This window comes from Nematolebias whitei, chromosome 14 (genome assembly GCF_014905685.2).
Source record: "Nematolebias whitei isolate Nwh7 chromosome 14, NemWhi1, whole genome shotgun sequence".
NCBI classification, from domain to species: Eukaryota; Metazoa; Chordata; class Actinopteri; order Cyprinodontiformes; family Rivulidae; genus Nematolebias; species Nematolebias whitei.
Window position 1 is genome coordinate 44,176,047 of NC_056511.1, and position 16,494 is coordinate 44,192,540.

A 16,494-nucleotide genomic window follows, 5' to 3' on the forward strand; every position below is an offset into this window, starting at 1 on the left:
CTGCTGAAGTCGGCCTCCTCCTCTCTGGAGCTCTGACACCTCCAGAGAGTCAGCCCAGCCTCCGTCCATCCTCTGTCCGACCACAGGCTCTCCTGCTCGCACTCTGAAGTTGACCGTTCAGCTCTTCTTGGCTGTGAAGTTATCACTGTTTTCACTGGTTAAGCAAATGAAACGAACATTAGAATGGTTTATTTTAAAGTAAGTTCAGCTTTGGATTAAAACAATATATTGTCATTGTATAAAATAACGTTGTTTTACTTTTATTTTCATTGTTAAATGATTCATTTATGAAAGTCTGCATTCTTGGCCATGCCGTTCTTTTACTTTAAAGAGCGGGTTTTCTCAAGTTTTACACAAAAACCAGACTTTGCTTATTTATTGCACGCTGGTGAAGGCGATACTGTTTTTGCTTACGTGTGCTTGCTCGTTTTATGTTTTATGTTCTGCGTACGTCAGCAGAATGCAGTTTTTCCTCACGTGCTCTCGAGCAAGACAAAAGCTTTTCCTTCCCTCTCCTGCCTTCCTCCTGCTTTTTTGCCGTCTGTCCTGTGTATCGGAGCGTCTATCTACACATCGTCCGAATCGTAAATTACTGTCATGGATTTGGTCAGCTGGACTTTCAACGCAGTGATTTTTTTTTTTTTTCAACCAAGCGACAGGGTCCTGGAGAACCCTCGTGCCCCACTGAGACGCACACGGCAGGGTACGTCATGGACGTGTTGTGCCTTTCTGTGCTGTCTCAGGAGGACGCCGAAGATCATTAGATTTATGATGGCAGGGTTTCTGCTTTTTGGCACCGTTGGATACCTATGCTATCAGCTATTAAGGAAGATGGCGGCAGCAGCTTCGGCCGTGGCAAAGCTGCCAACCTTATGTGACGGATCAGTTTGCGCTTGGAGCTCTCAGACTCGGCTGATTTACAAGCTCGACCGTAAGATGGAAGCGATTTCTGAGAACCGTAGGCCATTTGCGGCTTTGGAACTCGCCAGCACGTTGGGATCGACCTTGGAGGAAGCTATAAGCACGGACCAGCGGAAAGTACCAGCAGAACTCAAGGCTGACGAGAAATAACTGTCTCCCTGCACGAAAAAACAACTGTGGCTTATCTGAATACGACTTCCCCGCTCGGCCTTCAAGCAGGCCAACTTATCAAATTGCTCCTGGGATGTGTCTTCTGATATCTCCTGGACCAGAGGACATATTTTAACGAAACTCTCAAAAAGTAAAAGTTAATCAATTATAGACATTCATGTAATCATTAGAGTTAACCTCATTTAAATTGGTTAAGCAGCCTTAGCTAATGCAAAACTGGCTATGATTCGGCCAGTTTTACAGATATTGAGCTAATATTTGGTGTGGTAGTATCTGAGAGTCATCCTCAACACTTCAACTTCACTTTCACTTCAACTAACATTGTGCATCATGTCCTATACAAGGATTGACTGTAAGGCTACAACTCTGGTCCGTATTATCACAAGATGATTTCAGTTTGACTCTGGCATGACCCACAGCAGGTAATCCCTTGAAGGTATGTTAAGCCTTCAATAATGTTTTCACTGTGCTAACAACAACCAAGAGAAGGCTGGAATTTGTCTCATGTAACAGTTCTGTTACAGAGACAAAGATCTAAAGTGGATCTTGTGGGGGCTCTAGATATCCTCCACCAGAAAACTTTGAATAAAGTAGATGCTGTTCCCTGTATTCTGGTGTATTTTAACGGGTTGCTGAACATCTATGTTTGCCTACATAAGTAAACACCTGGTTCAATACCTGCTTTAGAGACGCCTCATTCAACTAGTCCATTTATGCATCATCCTGATTTTAAACTCACTCCTTTGGCTAAGATAATGAAATTAATGTGACACAATTTATCACAATGGCTTTAGGGGGGCACTTGACTTTTATTTTAGATTTAGTTTTATTTGTAACACAACATGCCACTGTGCAAAGCAATGGTGACACTGAACTGCATGTTTAAAAATAAGAAAATCAATTTTACCCAATTAACGGATGCAAATTTGAAAACCACCAACAGTGAATGATCTGGCATCGTGCAGCCTTCACAACACAAAATTACACTGTGCCAAGCGATAGTGGCACCAAAAAACAAAACAAAAAAACACTTTAGTCAGTTTTGTCAACCTGCATATAATTATTAAAACAAATAATTTACAGGTTCCTTCCTACCTTGGTGCCACCACTTCACAATCCACTTGGAATAACAGCCATCTCCTTCAAGGTATTCTCTATAACACCGTCAGCTGGACTTTTCAAATCATAGGGCAAAGACAAAACGAAGTTCTTACTGCTCAGATTAGACAAAGCTTCCAAAAATGTGCTGCCTTCTGTCATTTACAGACACAAAAGACTGGCAAATCTCCTTCATGTCCACCTGATCAAGTCTATCACGGTGTACGTAGCAGACAGCTACATTGTTTAAACGTTGTTGTTTCATGGAGGAGTGCAGCCATGTCTTAAGCCTTCTTGAAGCACTAAAACTTCTTTCAGCCTCAGCTGAAGAGCACGGCACAACAAGAAGTAGCCTGACCAACAGCTCTCCTCGTGTGAATAGAGCACACTCGGTTTCTCTCATGCATCCTAACCACCCAACCCCCCACCCCGATCAACAATTGCTGGCACTAATGTAGCACTAAGCTAGCATGCAACACAGATGTGTCTCCCCATCCTCCTCCTACCCCGTTGACACCCTCCCCCCGCCCACGAAAAAAAAAGAAATGAGCGCCCTACCAAGGCAAGTGACCTCGGCCTAACGCTGCATGCGATGTGGTGAGTTGTAGTTACGTGCCCTTAAACCCTTAAACCAAATGTTGTCAGCTAACCTATCTAACGTGTCCAAAGCTATGGCATTATTATTGGGCTTTCCTAAAGTGTGTGAAGACGTCTTATGGTTTCTAAACATGTGACTTCACAAAAAGAAATGAAAAATTTAAGAAATTCTCTTGAATATTCATAATTTGAAAGAATATAAATAAGTATGGGCTACCTAACAAACTTAACCAGTAAAGCTTTTGTCTGATTTAATGTCAGACAGTGGAGAAAAACATGGTGAAGGTTGCGTTCTTTTGTTAAATGTTGCTAACTTTTCCTCCATGAACTTGCTCACATGATTGAGGATTAAAATGCCTGACATTGGGATGAAGTGTTAAAACTGATTTCATGTTCAGCCATTGGCAGAATGCCATACTATTTGCAAAACATCTGAAAAAGAAGTGGACATGTTTTCACAAAAGTCTCAAAAGCATTGTTAGCTGGACATCTGCAACTGATTAACGTTAGCAGGCAGCCTGATTCAAGATGGCCACCCCAGCTAATCATCTTTAGCCTGAAACTGAGCTGAAATTTGGTGAAGCTTCTGATTCGCAACATATACTCCAAGCGCTAACGGATCACACGATCACTGCATTGTGCACCATGTTATTTTCAACGTTTGACCAAAATGGCTACAACTCCATCATCTTTAATCCTGAGATATTTTTCAGACTCTGGTGTGAGTGGATGAAATGCATTCCTTGAAGAATGCAAGGCATTTATTGTCCTACAATTGAATGTACATGGACATTTGTAAAAATAGGTCAGGGGGGGCCAACAGTGCCCGTGGAACAATTAGATTAGTTGTTTCTCAGAAGAGTAATCTTGAAGGGAATCCCATGACTTGTGTCCCTGCGTGGCTGCAGGAGGTCGGCTGAGCCGGCTGGTCAGGACGAAAGCTGTGCACGCTAATGATGTTGGTGCCTGAAGAACAAAGTTGGTCAATTTCAACCTTCTGCTTCCACCCCCCCAAATATGTGTTGGCTTTGGGATATTTATTTAACCTCGACATGTAACATTTTACTAAAATACATGTAAATTACATTCTGCTTGAATGGCTAAGGTAATCACGATGATATGAATATTTAAAAGTATTTCCTTGTAGTTTCATAAAAACCCAGTCAATTGTAACTTCTGTCCTAAATCGGTGCACGTTTTCTCACGTGACTGACTGTTGGCCTTGTTCGCTGGCTGTTGACTTCTACCATGAGGTCACACGCTGTTCTTCCAACAAGCAGCAACTGGTTGTTCTATGAATACAAATAATTGCTATTTAAGTTTTTAATCAACAATGCGACGTGTCGCTGGTTTCATTTATTCTGGGACCAGGTGATGGTGGGATAGTTTCAAAACTGCTGTTCCTGCCAGTAAGCGTCCTAACAGAAAACAGGATTTCTTATGTTGATTTGTTTTTAATGCGTCTTTGTTGTGTATCTTCTGTTTTCCACTGACCAACAGAGACGGTTGCGTCATCTTCGGAGCATCGCTGCCAGGAACATCGTGAACAGGAATGGTTCTCCTCTGTTAGACACTTACTTCACCCTCCACCTCTGTGTAGGAGACCGCATTTCTAGAGGTCAGTGTTGACACGGTTCGCTCAGTCTCCGTTTCATCGAGACGCTTTCTGATAACTTTGAGTGTTTTGGTACTTGGACACATTCTGATCAGCTTCAGCAGCGTCTTCACGAGGTCTTTAGCTTTTGTTTTGTTGGTGATACGTTTCTCATTAAAACACACTCATGTCAAGAGCACAGAATCTGTCTCCTTCCTGAGCAGCACGATGACAGGACGTTCTTACAGTCTTGGTATTTGCGTATAATTGTTTGAACGTGACGCCTTCAGTCTTCTGGAAATTGTCCCCAAGAGTTGTGAATGTCGACAAAAGTCTTCCTGATGCTACTCCTACTGCTTTCTCTGGGTTTTCCTATGATTTGAAACAGAAAAGCAGAGTCCTCGATGTGCGCCTCAATAACTTGAACGTTGTCAACTAGCCTATCCAAAGCCATGACATCATCAGCTGAGCTTTTCTACATTAATTAGACGTAATGATCTTAGTGTATGTAAACTTGTGACCTTGAAGAAAGTAGCACAAAAATGTCTCTAACTTTTCACGTGTTTATCAAATGGAAATAGTTTGGGCAACTCTAACTGACCTAAAACAGGATGTGAGTGAGAAAAAAGGGTTCTGTCTTTTTATACAGCGTATGTAAACATCTGCTTTCATCTGTACATTTAGAACTAAAAACCACATCATCGATAAGACAATAAATTATTTCAGACAAGAACATCTTTTTCGTTTGGCATTTTTTCCCGTTGACTTCATGTTCTTCACCTTGTTTTATCCATTTTGATCTTTTTCTTCTTCTAGATTTTTACAAGAGTGAAGTCATTCGGGACTCACTGGTGAGTATCGTTGAACAAACCAGAGTTTGCCATTTTGCCTGTCAGGTGTAAGATGTAGTTTCCTACAGTTTGATGATGCGCCGTTTTATTTTAGTCATCTTGTGTTGGACGTCATGAACAGGCTAACAAGTTTTCTGTTTTTAAATAAAGACATGTGCTTCCTGTTTGAACATTGTACACTCAGCTACGATTGAAGATTAGTTTTAGTTACAGTAATGTTTGTTCAAATGTATTTTCCTGAGCAGAAGTTTTGGCTGGCCTTGATGAGAATTCATTCTGATTCACACTATATATGCTTTTGTTGCACAACTTTCCTTTGTGGCCTACAAGTAGTAAGTAGGCCTGTCACGATAACAAATTTTGCTGGGCGATTAATTGTCTGAAAATTATTGCGATAAACGATAACATTGTTTGAAGTTTGACAATAATTAGTAATTATTGTCAAATTTAAGAAGAAATGTTTAACTTGTGTTGTGTGTAGTACTTTTGTGACCACCGGCTGGCAGTATAAGACTGTTTAAACCGAAGGATGGATAGTGAGGGAGCGAGCAGCGTGTCTCTTTAAGAAAAATGGGAGGGAGGCCCCTGGACGTGACATGGGCTGTCTCTCTTTGGTTCTCAAAGTGGCTGACGCTCGGTGTGGTTTGAGCTCTTTAGCATTTTTCACACAGTTTTTAATAAAAATCAGTAAACAAGTTCTCAGCTTCTTTTTGCAGAGAAAAACAACTTTTTACACAAAGGCACGAGTTTGAACCGTGAATTTTGGAGCTTCGACAAGACGGAGGTTTTTTCCCCCCGAGGTCGGCTTGTTAGCTTAGCTCGTAGCTTAGCTTCTCAGCTTAGCTGCTTTTAACGATCCAAAAATGTGATTTTGGACGATTAAAACAGATTTTAAAGAGAAAAGAGAACGGGAGGGGGTCAGTGAAGAGCACCAGAGTTGAGTCTTTCGTCGTCCAGTGTCTTCAGTAGAGACATGAAGAAACGATAAAGCTGATAAATGAGAGCGAGGTCGATAATTTTCATTTAGCATGCGATTAATTGATTCATTGTTTATCGCGACAGGCCTAGTAGTAAGATCAGCACATCATCTCTGACTGATCTCCCATTCATTTACTGGAGCAGCCCAGGACAGCCTGCCATCACTGGTGGGCTTGTTGTCATGAGCTGACCTCAGCTGCTCTCAGCACTTCATTATTCCCTCCTTCTTGAACTCTGGAACTGAAGGAGTAACAGTCATTCATGTTTCTGCCCAACCTCTTGATTTTAGCATCCTTGTGGACATTTGTTTCATAGCGCTCAGCCTCTCTCCTGTCATTGTTCATTTAGGAAACAGTTTCCTGTTAGTCTTCCTGTTTCCACTCTGCTATGCCCATTTTTATCTGCCATTGACACCGGAGTTATTTTCTTCTCCTTCCCACCAATCTGCAGGATTTTCTGCCTCTCCTTTGGACAGTCCTTTTTTCTCCTGTCCTTGAAAATGGACCAGAGTGCTGGGAATAGTTCTGTCTGATGGGAGGAAGTCCTGTGTGTGATACGATAGATCCCAGTGCTACAATGTTGACTCAGCAGTCATGCTGGGATTCTGGAAGTTCAGGGACAAGGCCAGATCAACGTTTGGGTCCAACGTAGAAAAAACCGATTGCATTACTTTGAGTTGTGCAATGATCACATTATGATCTTAATAGAGCTAACTCAACTTTTAGGCTTACACTTTTATTAATGTATTTCTCATATGCACGTGTGTTTGTACAGTTTTGATAAAAGTAAGTCATTTTATATTATACAGCTAAAATCCTGAATAGTGTGGTGTGAATTTGTATTCAAGCCTCTTTCTCTCACTTGTCTAAATAAAATCTGTAGCAATCAGTTGTTTTTAGAAGTCGCCTAATTAGTCATGAGTCCACTAAGCATTAAAGTATATATTAGCTGTATTTATACTGCCATATAAGTATCTCGGTATAAATACATCTGTTCCACGAGGGCTTCAGAGGTGTGCTATTGAATGTTTTTGACGTAACGGCATCATGAAGAACAAGGAATACACTAGACCGGTGATGGATGAAGATGTTGAGAAGTTTAAAGCAGGTGTAGGTCATAGAACATCATCCCGAGCTTTGAACATGTCACAGCTCCGTTCAGTCCATCAGCTGAAAATGGAAAGTTCAGCACCTGCAAACCTGCGAAGCCACGACAAGCAACTGACTGGCAGGGTGAGGGGAGTGTTAGCTGGTAATGACTGGGAGAAAAGAACCTCAAAAGACTTGCAATGGGAAGTGCAGCCAAAGGAGGTTTTACAAAGTATTGACTCGGGCGCAGAATACAAATGCACGCCACACTTTCCAGATTATTTGTAAAACCTTTTGAAAGCCATGGACGGTATCATTTCCCTTTCACTTTTCCATTTTTGTGCTTGTAAAATTACAAAATATAAAACATTAAGAGGCATAAATACTGTTGCAAGGCACTTCATTAATTTAAAATATCAATTTTAACTGGTCGTTTGACTTTTGAACTCTAGATTATCCTGAAACAAAACCAACCAGCTGTTTTCAATCTAATCTGACCCGCTCCCATTTAACGATGGTTCATTCGTTCCTGCTCTGCCTCGGTTCGTGCCCGTCCTCACGCGTTTGTTCTTTGTGCAGAACCCAACGTGGCGGAGCCTGGATTTTGGCGTTCTCCCAGACCTTCTGGACACTTCAGTGTCTTGTTTCGTGGTGAGGATCTGGGGCGGACAGAAGGAACGGTACCAGTTCCTGATTGAATGGAAGGTCAACTTGGACGGGCTCAGATACACGGGACAGCAGGTCAGCAGCCGTTCAAACACGAGCGTTTCAGCAGCATGATCTCAAGACTGCTTAAACCTGTTGTACGTGCACTAAAACATGCACAGGATAGGGCAATGAATACAAAGGAAGGTACCTTGACGAGGTCACGGGTAGAGGACCAAACGTTCAATGTTTTCACACAAACACTGCAACTGTGAAGTGTAGCATTCTCTCTGCACACGTTACAGACGTGTCGAGAATATCATCGGTTTAACTGTGCAAGTGTAGCTGCACAGCTTCCAGACTGTTTACTGGTGGCACACTGATGAGTGCTAGTTTCTGCACGTGTCTGTTGGTATTATGAAACAAGGACATGATGGTTTGCTTTCTAAGACATTAAAAGCTTTATTTTAATATAAAGCTCAGTGATGAATTGAATGTATACGGAGAACTATCTTTAATCCATTAAACGGTACCCCCAAAATAACTAAATCTCTTGGGGAAAAGCAAACTCAAATTGAATTGAATTCTTGTTCTCTTTGGAAAACACTGAAAGCTCTATAAAGGGAACACCCTGAAAGTATAACTCAGCAGTCACAATGATTGTAACTATAATCTGTATCTAGCTATAGAAGATGGAACACACTAAAGTCAGACTTTTTTATTTGGCCTGGATTTATTTGTATTTCTTCATTTTGATGTCGCTGCATATGAATTGATGGAGGAAAATGTAACGAGGCTCTAGAATCATGTCTTAATGTCTGGTCACATCTGAAAACTGACTCTGTGGACATTTTTTTTCTGTGGGTATGTTCATGTGTTTCTCAAAGTGTCTCGAAACATCCAAACATTACAAGGCTGTAACTCGTGAATACTTCAACATGCTATTATCAGAGGGTTCAAGTGGAAGATGACAACTGGAGGAACCGTGTTTTATATCCAGTCACTGCCAGCACGCGTAAAATACAGTTAGTTATGAATACAAGACGCACAACGAAGCACACGTCTGTATGTAAAAGAATAGGTGTTCAGACCCCCTGATGCTCCGTGGATATAATAATAATAATAATAATGATAATAATGATAATGATAATAATAATGATAATGATGATAATAATGATAATGATGATAATAATGATGATGATAATAATTATAATAATGATAATAATAATGATAATAATCATAATGATAATAATGATAATAATAATAATGATAATGATAATAATAATGATAATGATGATAATAATAATGATAATGATAATAATCATAATTATAATGATGATGATAATACTGATAATGATGACGATAATAATAATGATAATAATAATAATGATAATAATAATAATGATAATAATAATAATGATAATAATAATGATAATGATAATAATTATAATAATAATAATGATAATTACAATAATAATAATAATAATGATAATAATTATAATAATAATAATGATAATAATAATGATAATGATCATAATGATAATAATAATGATGATGATAATGATAATAATAATAACGATAATGATTATGATAATAATAACGATAATGATAATAATGATGATAATAATAATGATACTAATGATATTAATAATAACAATGATGATAATAATAATAATAAGAACGATAATGATAATAACAATAACGATAATGATGATAATAATAATGATAACGATAATGATGATAATAATAATGATAACGATAATGATAATAATAATAATGATAACAATAATGATAACGATAATGATAATGATAATAACGATAATGATAATAATAATGATAATAACGATAATGATAATGATAATAATAATAATAATGATAATGACAATGATAATAACAATAACGATAATGATAATAATAATGATCACAATAATGATAACGATAATGATGATAATAATAATACATTTTATTTGAAGGGGCCTTTCAAATCACTCAAGATGTCCGAACAAGAAATACAAGATAAAAACAATAAAAGGCAGGTATCAATAAAGTCAAAACACAATTAATAGTAGAATACTTGGTGACATTAAAAAGAATAAGCAAGTTTGAAAAAGCGAGTTTTAGGGTTAGATGTAAATGAGGGCAGTGAATCAGAATTATAGATGTGGTGTGAAAGAGCGTTCCAGAGGCGAGGGGCTTTGCAGGAGAAGGCTCCGGAGCCCCTGGTTGTCCTGTGGGCAGGAGGTGTAACAAGACAGATGAATAAGGAGGAGCGACGACTTCGGGCAGGTGTGTAATAACAAAGAAGATCAGTGAGGTACAGAGGTGTCAAGTTATGAAGAGCTTTGACAGTGAGGAGGAGAACCTTGACGTTGATGCCATATTTTATGAGTAACCAGTGAAGATGTTTAAGGACAGGGGTGATGTGTTCCTTCGACGTAGTTCTGGTGATGATCCGAGCAGCTGATTTGAACAAGTTGAAGTTTATGGATGATTTTAAGAGGAAGATCTGAGAGGAGGGAGTTCCAGTAATCTAACCGAGATGTGACTAGACCATTGATGAGGATGGTTGTGCTGTTGGGAGTAAGAAATGAATGGAGACGGTTGATGTTTTGAAGATGAAAATATGCAGACTGACTATTGGCTCTAGAGAGACCATAGACTGACCCAGTTGGTCAGAAGAGGTGCTGGTCCTGTCATTTCAACACGGTATAGTTCAATTTGAAAACACTTGTAAAATTGAGGCTGCGCATTAGAAGGTACCAGATTTCTGAGAAGTACACTCATAAGATAAAGAAAGTCCACCCACTTTCAAATGTGGGATTTCACGTAGGGCAGCACGGTGGCACAACTGGTAGAGCTGCTGCCTCTCAGCGAGAAGGTTGCTGGTTCAAATCCCGGTCCAGGGGCCTTCCTGGGTGGAGTTTGCATGTTCTCTCCGTGCATGCATGGGTTTTCTCCATGTACTCCAGTTTCCTCCCACAGACCAAAAACATGCATGTTAGGCTGATTGGTAACTCTAAATTGTCCCTAGGTGAGTGAGAGAGAATGGTTGTTTGTCTCGTTTGTCTCTATGTGTCCCTGTGATGGACTGGAGACCTGTCCAGGGTGTCCCCCGCCCCTCACACAGTGATTGCTGGACATGGGCACCAGTGACCCCCGTGACCCAAAATGGAAGAAGTGGGTAAAGATAATGGATGGATGGATGGATGGATGGTTTTCACCAAACATGGCGCTGTGCATCATGGGTAAACATCTGTACTTTGGTCTCACCTGTGTGACGGACATGAGTTCAGAAGTCTTGGTTCATTCAGATGGACCCTTACAGACCCAAGTCGTGCTGCCATCTTGTTTTTAGAGAGGATAGGCTTTCTGCTGCAGCCCTTCCAAACAAGCCATACTTGTTGCCTCTTTTTCTAATTCTCCTGTCATGACCTTTAACATTTAATCTGTGGACTGAGGCCTGTATAGTCTGAGATGGAGCTCTTGGGTGTTTTTGCCATGATTTACATTTAATGGGTTTTTTCTTTGACCTGCTGTGAGCCAGATGGAGACGGCTAACGGGCCAGATGTGGCCCGCGGACCATAAGATGCCCATGTGTGCCCAACAGAGTCATAAATCTATCCCTGTGCTCCTTTCTTATTTTACACAGCAGCAAGTTTTATTTTTTGAAGATGCTGAAGTGGATTTAGTAAAGTGTAAAAACCAACACTCGGTGCAGTAGTGTCACTTTCAAAATGCATTAAGACGTGTAAATGTGAAAACAGATTGTTTTAACTCTGTACATTCCACCAAACATTTTAAATGAGCAGCGCTTCAGTGAATGTTTCTTTTTTTTTAACTAGATTTTCTTTAAGCATAGAGTGAACTTTGATTCACTGGTTTGTCTAAATTGAGCATAAACAGTCAACTCAAGTTTTGATGTTAAAAAAATCTGAATGCTGCAAGTCCGTTGAACTTTGTGTTCTGTGTTTTAACTACCGAAACATTCAATGAGACGGCAGTGAAACCTCACGAACAGATAACTCTGTCTCCTGCACATCCAGATGTTGCCTCGACTTTGTTCTTTAGCTGTACGTTCAGTCTTCTCCCCTCGTCTCTTTGTCACAGATTCGATCCAGAAGTCCAAATGAGATCATATTTGGACTGAATGATGGCTACTATGCAGCTGATTTTGATCTCAAGGTAAAACCTTTGCCTGACGTTTCAAGCTTTTTGCACAATAATAACACACTCAGTCCTGACGGCATTAGTTTTATCCAAACCCGCCCTGGCTGCTGTTTGAAACAACGTGTGGCTGTTTCAGGATCAGTCGGAGCGGAAGGGTTATACTCAGCTTCAGGTTGACCAGAGTTCAGTCAAGAACTCCTACAGTGTCTTCTCCTTGCTCAGGTAAGAGTCGTGCCATTTTACAGCGCTGTCTTTAATGAAGTTCACTCTAACACAAACATTCTGTTACATGCAACGTATCACAGGAAATGATTGTTTTTTCTGATTAAAGCAAACTGATTGTTTAAGTCCTGAGGTAAAACAGTCAAAGATGAATCTGTGAACACTTCTTCCAGTTTAGACTAAATACGGAGGAATATTTTGCCCTCGTCTTCTCACTGGTAATGATTCTACAGTGTGTGCATGCAGGCATCATCATATCAGAACTATTAAGGGAGACTGGAAAACCACAGCTTGTTAATATTTATCAGTATTTTAGAAGATAAATATTAAGCAGAAAAACCCCCAGGGATGAGACAGTCAACCTGATTGTAAGATGGAGATGTTTAAAGTAAACCTGGTAAATAAAATGCTTTAGTAGTTTTTTAATAGCCTGTTCAGGACCAAGGGCTGGACGTTAGCTGGAAGTCTTGTATACATCTCAGTAGTTGCATGGTTTCATTGTTGTCGTATTGTTCAGAGCTCTGCAACCTTTACAGCCAAAATGTCCATTTCTGCCTCTTCTTTCACTAAATAAACTTTGTTGCAAAATGTGTTTAAAGGTCAAAATAAAGAGTGCAATTCATTGTGTGTTCTCAACATGCTGCAACATAGAAGAATGTGGTTTAAATTCTGAACTTAAAGCTCTGTAATAAACTCGTGGTGATTATCTGCATTCTTCAAGACAAACGTAAATACCAAACTCTTATAAAAGGAGGATGGACGTTTTTATTTTGTTTTGAAGACTGAACTATGCAGGTCTGCAGCATTTCTTTTATTCTGTGGATAAATCTAAATGTTGGTATTCCGTCCCTCCTTCCTTCCTTCCTTTCTCTCTTTCTACTCACTTCTTCCTTTTCGAGTCGCGGGGGTCACTGGTGTCCATGTCCAGCAGTCACTGTGCGAGAGGCAGGGGACACCCTGGACATGTCTCCAGTCCATCACAGGGACACCTGGAGACAAACAACCATTCACTCTCTCACTCTCACCTAGACACAATTTAGAGAATCAGTCTAACATGCATGTTTTTGGTCTGTGGGAGGAAACTGGAGTACCTGGAGAAAACCCACGCATGCACAGAGAGAACATGCAAACTCTACTCGGAAAGGCCCCCTGGCCGGGATTTGAACCGGCAACCTTCTCGCTGAAAAGCAACAGCTCTATGATTAAAAACTATAAAAACGGACAGTAAATTTTGAAATCTCTGATTCTTAAAGTTTTCAGAACGATTTGACATATTTCTGCAGATTTCCTTATCGTGATGGCTTGTCATGTAGTAAGCGTGTGTCATGTGTGATAAACTGCATTTTGGATTCCTTCAGCATTTTACGTCCTGCGTGTCACCAAACGGCTGGACGTTGGTTTAATCAAGTTCCTACAAACAACCTAGACTCTAGACTACTTGTGTCAAACTTAAGGCCCGGGGGCCAAATGTGGCCCTTGTTGACATCTTATCTGGCCCCCAAGAAGATGTGTTAAATGTAAAATACTTTTATCACTTTATTTTATTATTTTTTCAATAATCTTTGATTATGATGTCAAAAGTGCAGCAGGGAACGTGAAATGAGACCAATCAAACTCTTTAGTTCCTTCACCGTTTTCTTTCTCGGCTCACTTTCCAGAAGGACGTCAGTGCCGTAGTATTTATGAACATAATCTGAAAATGCCGCTCCGGTGCACTTGCAGATGAGGCAACGCACTTCGAATATGACATCATGAATAAAAAAGTCCTCCCCCCATTCTGTATGCAAATGGTAATTTAGTTGCTTCTTACTTGGTCCAGGTCTCCAACTCATTTTGCACATTTTCTTGAGTTTAGATTAGAAGAAATAAACTGGGGGCTATTACGAGTCAACTCGTTGGTTTTTAGCGCGGTTGAACGCGTCAGAAAAGATCCGCTCTCTGATTGGCTAACCCGTATGTCAATCAAGTGATTATTTGCGTAGTGAGGATGGATTGATCGGCTGACGTCTATTAAAAACAAAATATTAAAAGAAATTTTTAAAAAGTCTGACGTCTATTTTGCCGTGCGATCTACTGGTATTACCTTCGTGCTCGACCAGTAGATCGTCACCCCTGGCCTAGAGCAGTGATGAGTCTTTTTTTTTAGTATTGTTGCGTTTCAAAAGTTTTTTTTTTCAAGTATTGCAGAAAATTTTGAAGGAAAACTGCTTAAACTTGCCACCTCTGTTGGGGTTTGAATATAAATATCCATTTTCATATTATTTTTCTCAAAGCCACAAAAAAACCGCTGGAGAGGGACCAGAGAGCCTCATGTTGCTCCAGGGCTGCAGGTTGTAGGTCTCCGATAAAAAGTCTTTGTTGAAAAACGTCTGAAAAGTATATTTAAACTGTTGCAGCGTCACTGTGATTTTCATCTAAAATTACCGACTGATGGTTTATACATACATCGACTGCTGGTTTAAGCAACTTTTAGAATTATTTTTATTTAAGCCTTTAGATTCTCATTCATGTTTGACTTACACTCGTCATCCAGCAGATGGCGCCATATGAAAGGTAATGTAAAAATGTTTTCAGGAACACTTGAACCTCTGACTGAATGAGAGCTCTCCATGAGCTGTCTGCACATGTTCCTAACACAAAGTATGTGAACAGTGCTACCCTGATGAGTAAGAAACAAACGTTAACTGAAGACAAAAGACCGACCTACCACGCAACAAGAAGGCGACTCAGACGGGTCGACGAAAGGCGATACTGTTGACAAACACAGGGTTGTTGTTCTGTATCTATATTTAAACGTGGCAGAATGTAAACACTACTTTCAGGATCCCCAGGACTCCCCCCAAGGGAAACCCTCTGTTAAATGAGTCCTGATCACACACCAACATAATCACTCCCAGTTTTGTCCTAAATGCATATGTGGAAGGTTTTATTTAGAAACTTCGAAAATACAATTTGCATCCTGTCATTAGGAACACCGTTAAAACTTCCACAAACATTTTCCCCTCTTTGGGGACGAGATATGCGTCATGGGACTTTGCAGAATCAAGGAGAAGGAATAATGCCAAAGCCTGCAGAGCCTTTAATAGCGCTCCCCCCATTCCTGAAATGGTCATGGTTTATGTTTATTTGGGAGGAGAGCGCTGCCTCCATAGGCAGCTTGTGGAAGAAATAGTGCAGTTGAAGTTTAATGACCTCTGCTCTTACGTTTTCTATTATTGCAGCTTTCCCTCACATCCTCTTCACCCTCCCCATGCCCTGTGGGACTCTGAGGAAGTGAACACACTCGTACTGAGCCCCCTCTTCTCTTGCGCCGCTCGGCCTGCAGCTCCTCACCCCTGTCACAGTTCGTACCGATATATGCAGACCTTTTTGTTATGTACTGCAGATATTGATTAGATATTGTACACTGCAGCTGGGTTCGAACTGGACCCCACCCTCAAAGATATACAGTACAATGGATCTGTGGTGCGCTTTATTCTCCAAAGTGAAGCTTTTTGCTTATCAAACAATTCATACAGAACTTTAAACTTTTACATTACCACTTTCATTGAACCATTTATTGAATTGGATTCAGGATTAGATATAAATCTGAAAGAAAATAAGTTTATTTAGGGTTTCGGTTGGGTCATAGTATTCTAATAGTAACTAAAGTGCATCCAGAAAGTATCCACAGCACTTCACATTTTCCACATTTTGCATATGTTACAGCCTTATTCCAAATTGTATTAATCTCTTTCTTAAAAATTCTACACACAATAAATACCCCATTATGACAATGTGAAAAAATATATATGTTTTGAGATTGTTGCTGATTTTATTAAAAATAAAAAAACAAGAAATCATATTAACGTAATTATTCACAGCCTTTGCTTCATACTTTGTTGATCCACCTTAAGCAGCAGTTGCAGCCTCCGGTCTGTTTGAAGATGATGCTTCAAGCTGAGCACACCTGTCTTTAGACGGTTTGTCCCATTCTTCTTTGCAGAACTTCTCAAGCTCCATCAGGTTGGTTGGAGACATCTGTGCTTCCATTTTCTGACATCTCCAGAGATGTTCAATCTGATTCAAGTCTGGACTCTGGCTTGGCCACTCCAGGACCTTCACAGAGCGGTCCTGAAGCCCCTCCTTTGAGATCTTGGCCATGTGAAGCCCCTCCTTTGA

At 40.1% G+C, this 16,494-nt stretch overlaps 1 protein-coding gene across 1 annotated transcript in view; it reads left to right on the forward strand.

Annotated features, from left to right (window-relative positions):
* uvrag (UV radiation resistance associated gene) overlaps positions 1 to 16,494 on the forward strand; it is a 176,493-nt gene that overhangs the window by 2,614 nt on the left and 157,385 nt on the right. Inside the window, exons 2-6 of the mRNA XM_037688147.1 lie at positions 4,288 to 4,405; positions 5,198 to 5,232; positions 7,878 to 8,039; positions 12,052 to 12,126; positions 12,248 to 12,333. Of these exons, the coding sequence (XP_037544075.1) occupies positions 4,288 to 4,405; positions 5,198 to 5,232; positions 7,878 to 8,039; positions 12,052 to 12,126; positions 12,248 to 12,333 (476 nt within the window). The remainder of the gene's footprint in view (positions 1 to 4,287; positions 4,406 to 5,197; positions 5,233 to 7,877; positions 8,040 to 12,051; positions 12,127 to 12,247; positions 12,334 to 16,494) is intronic.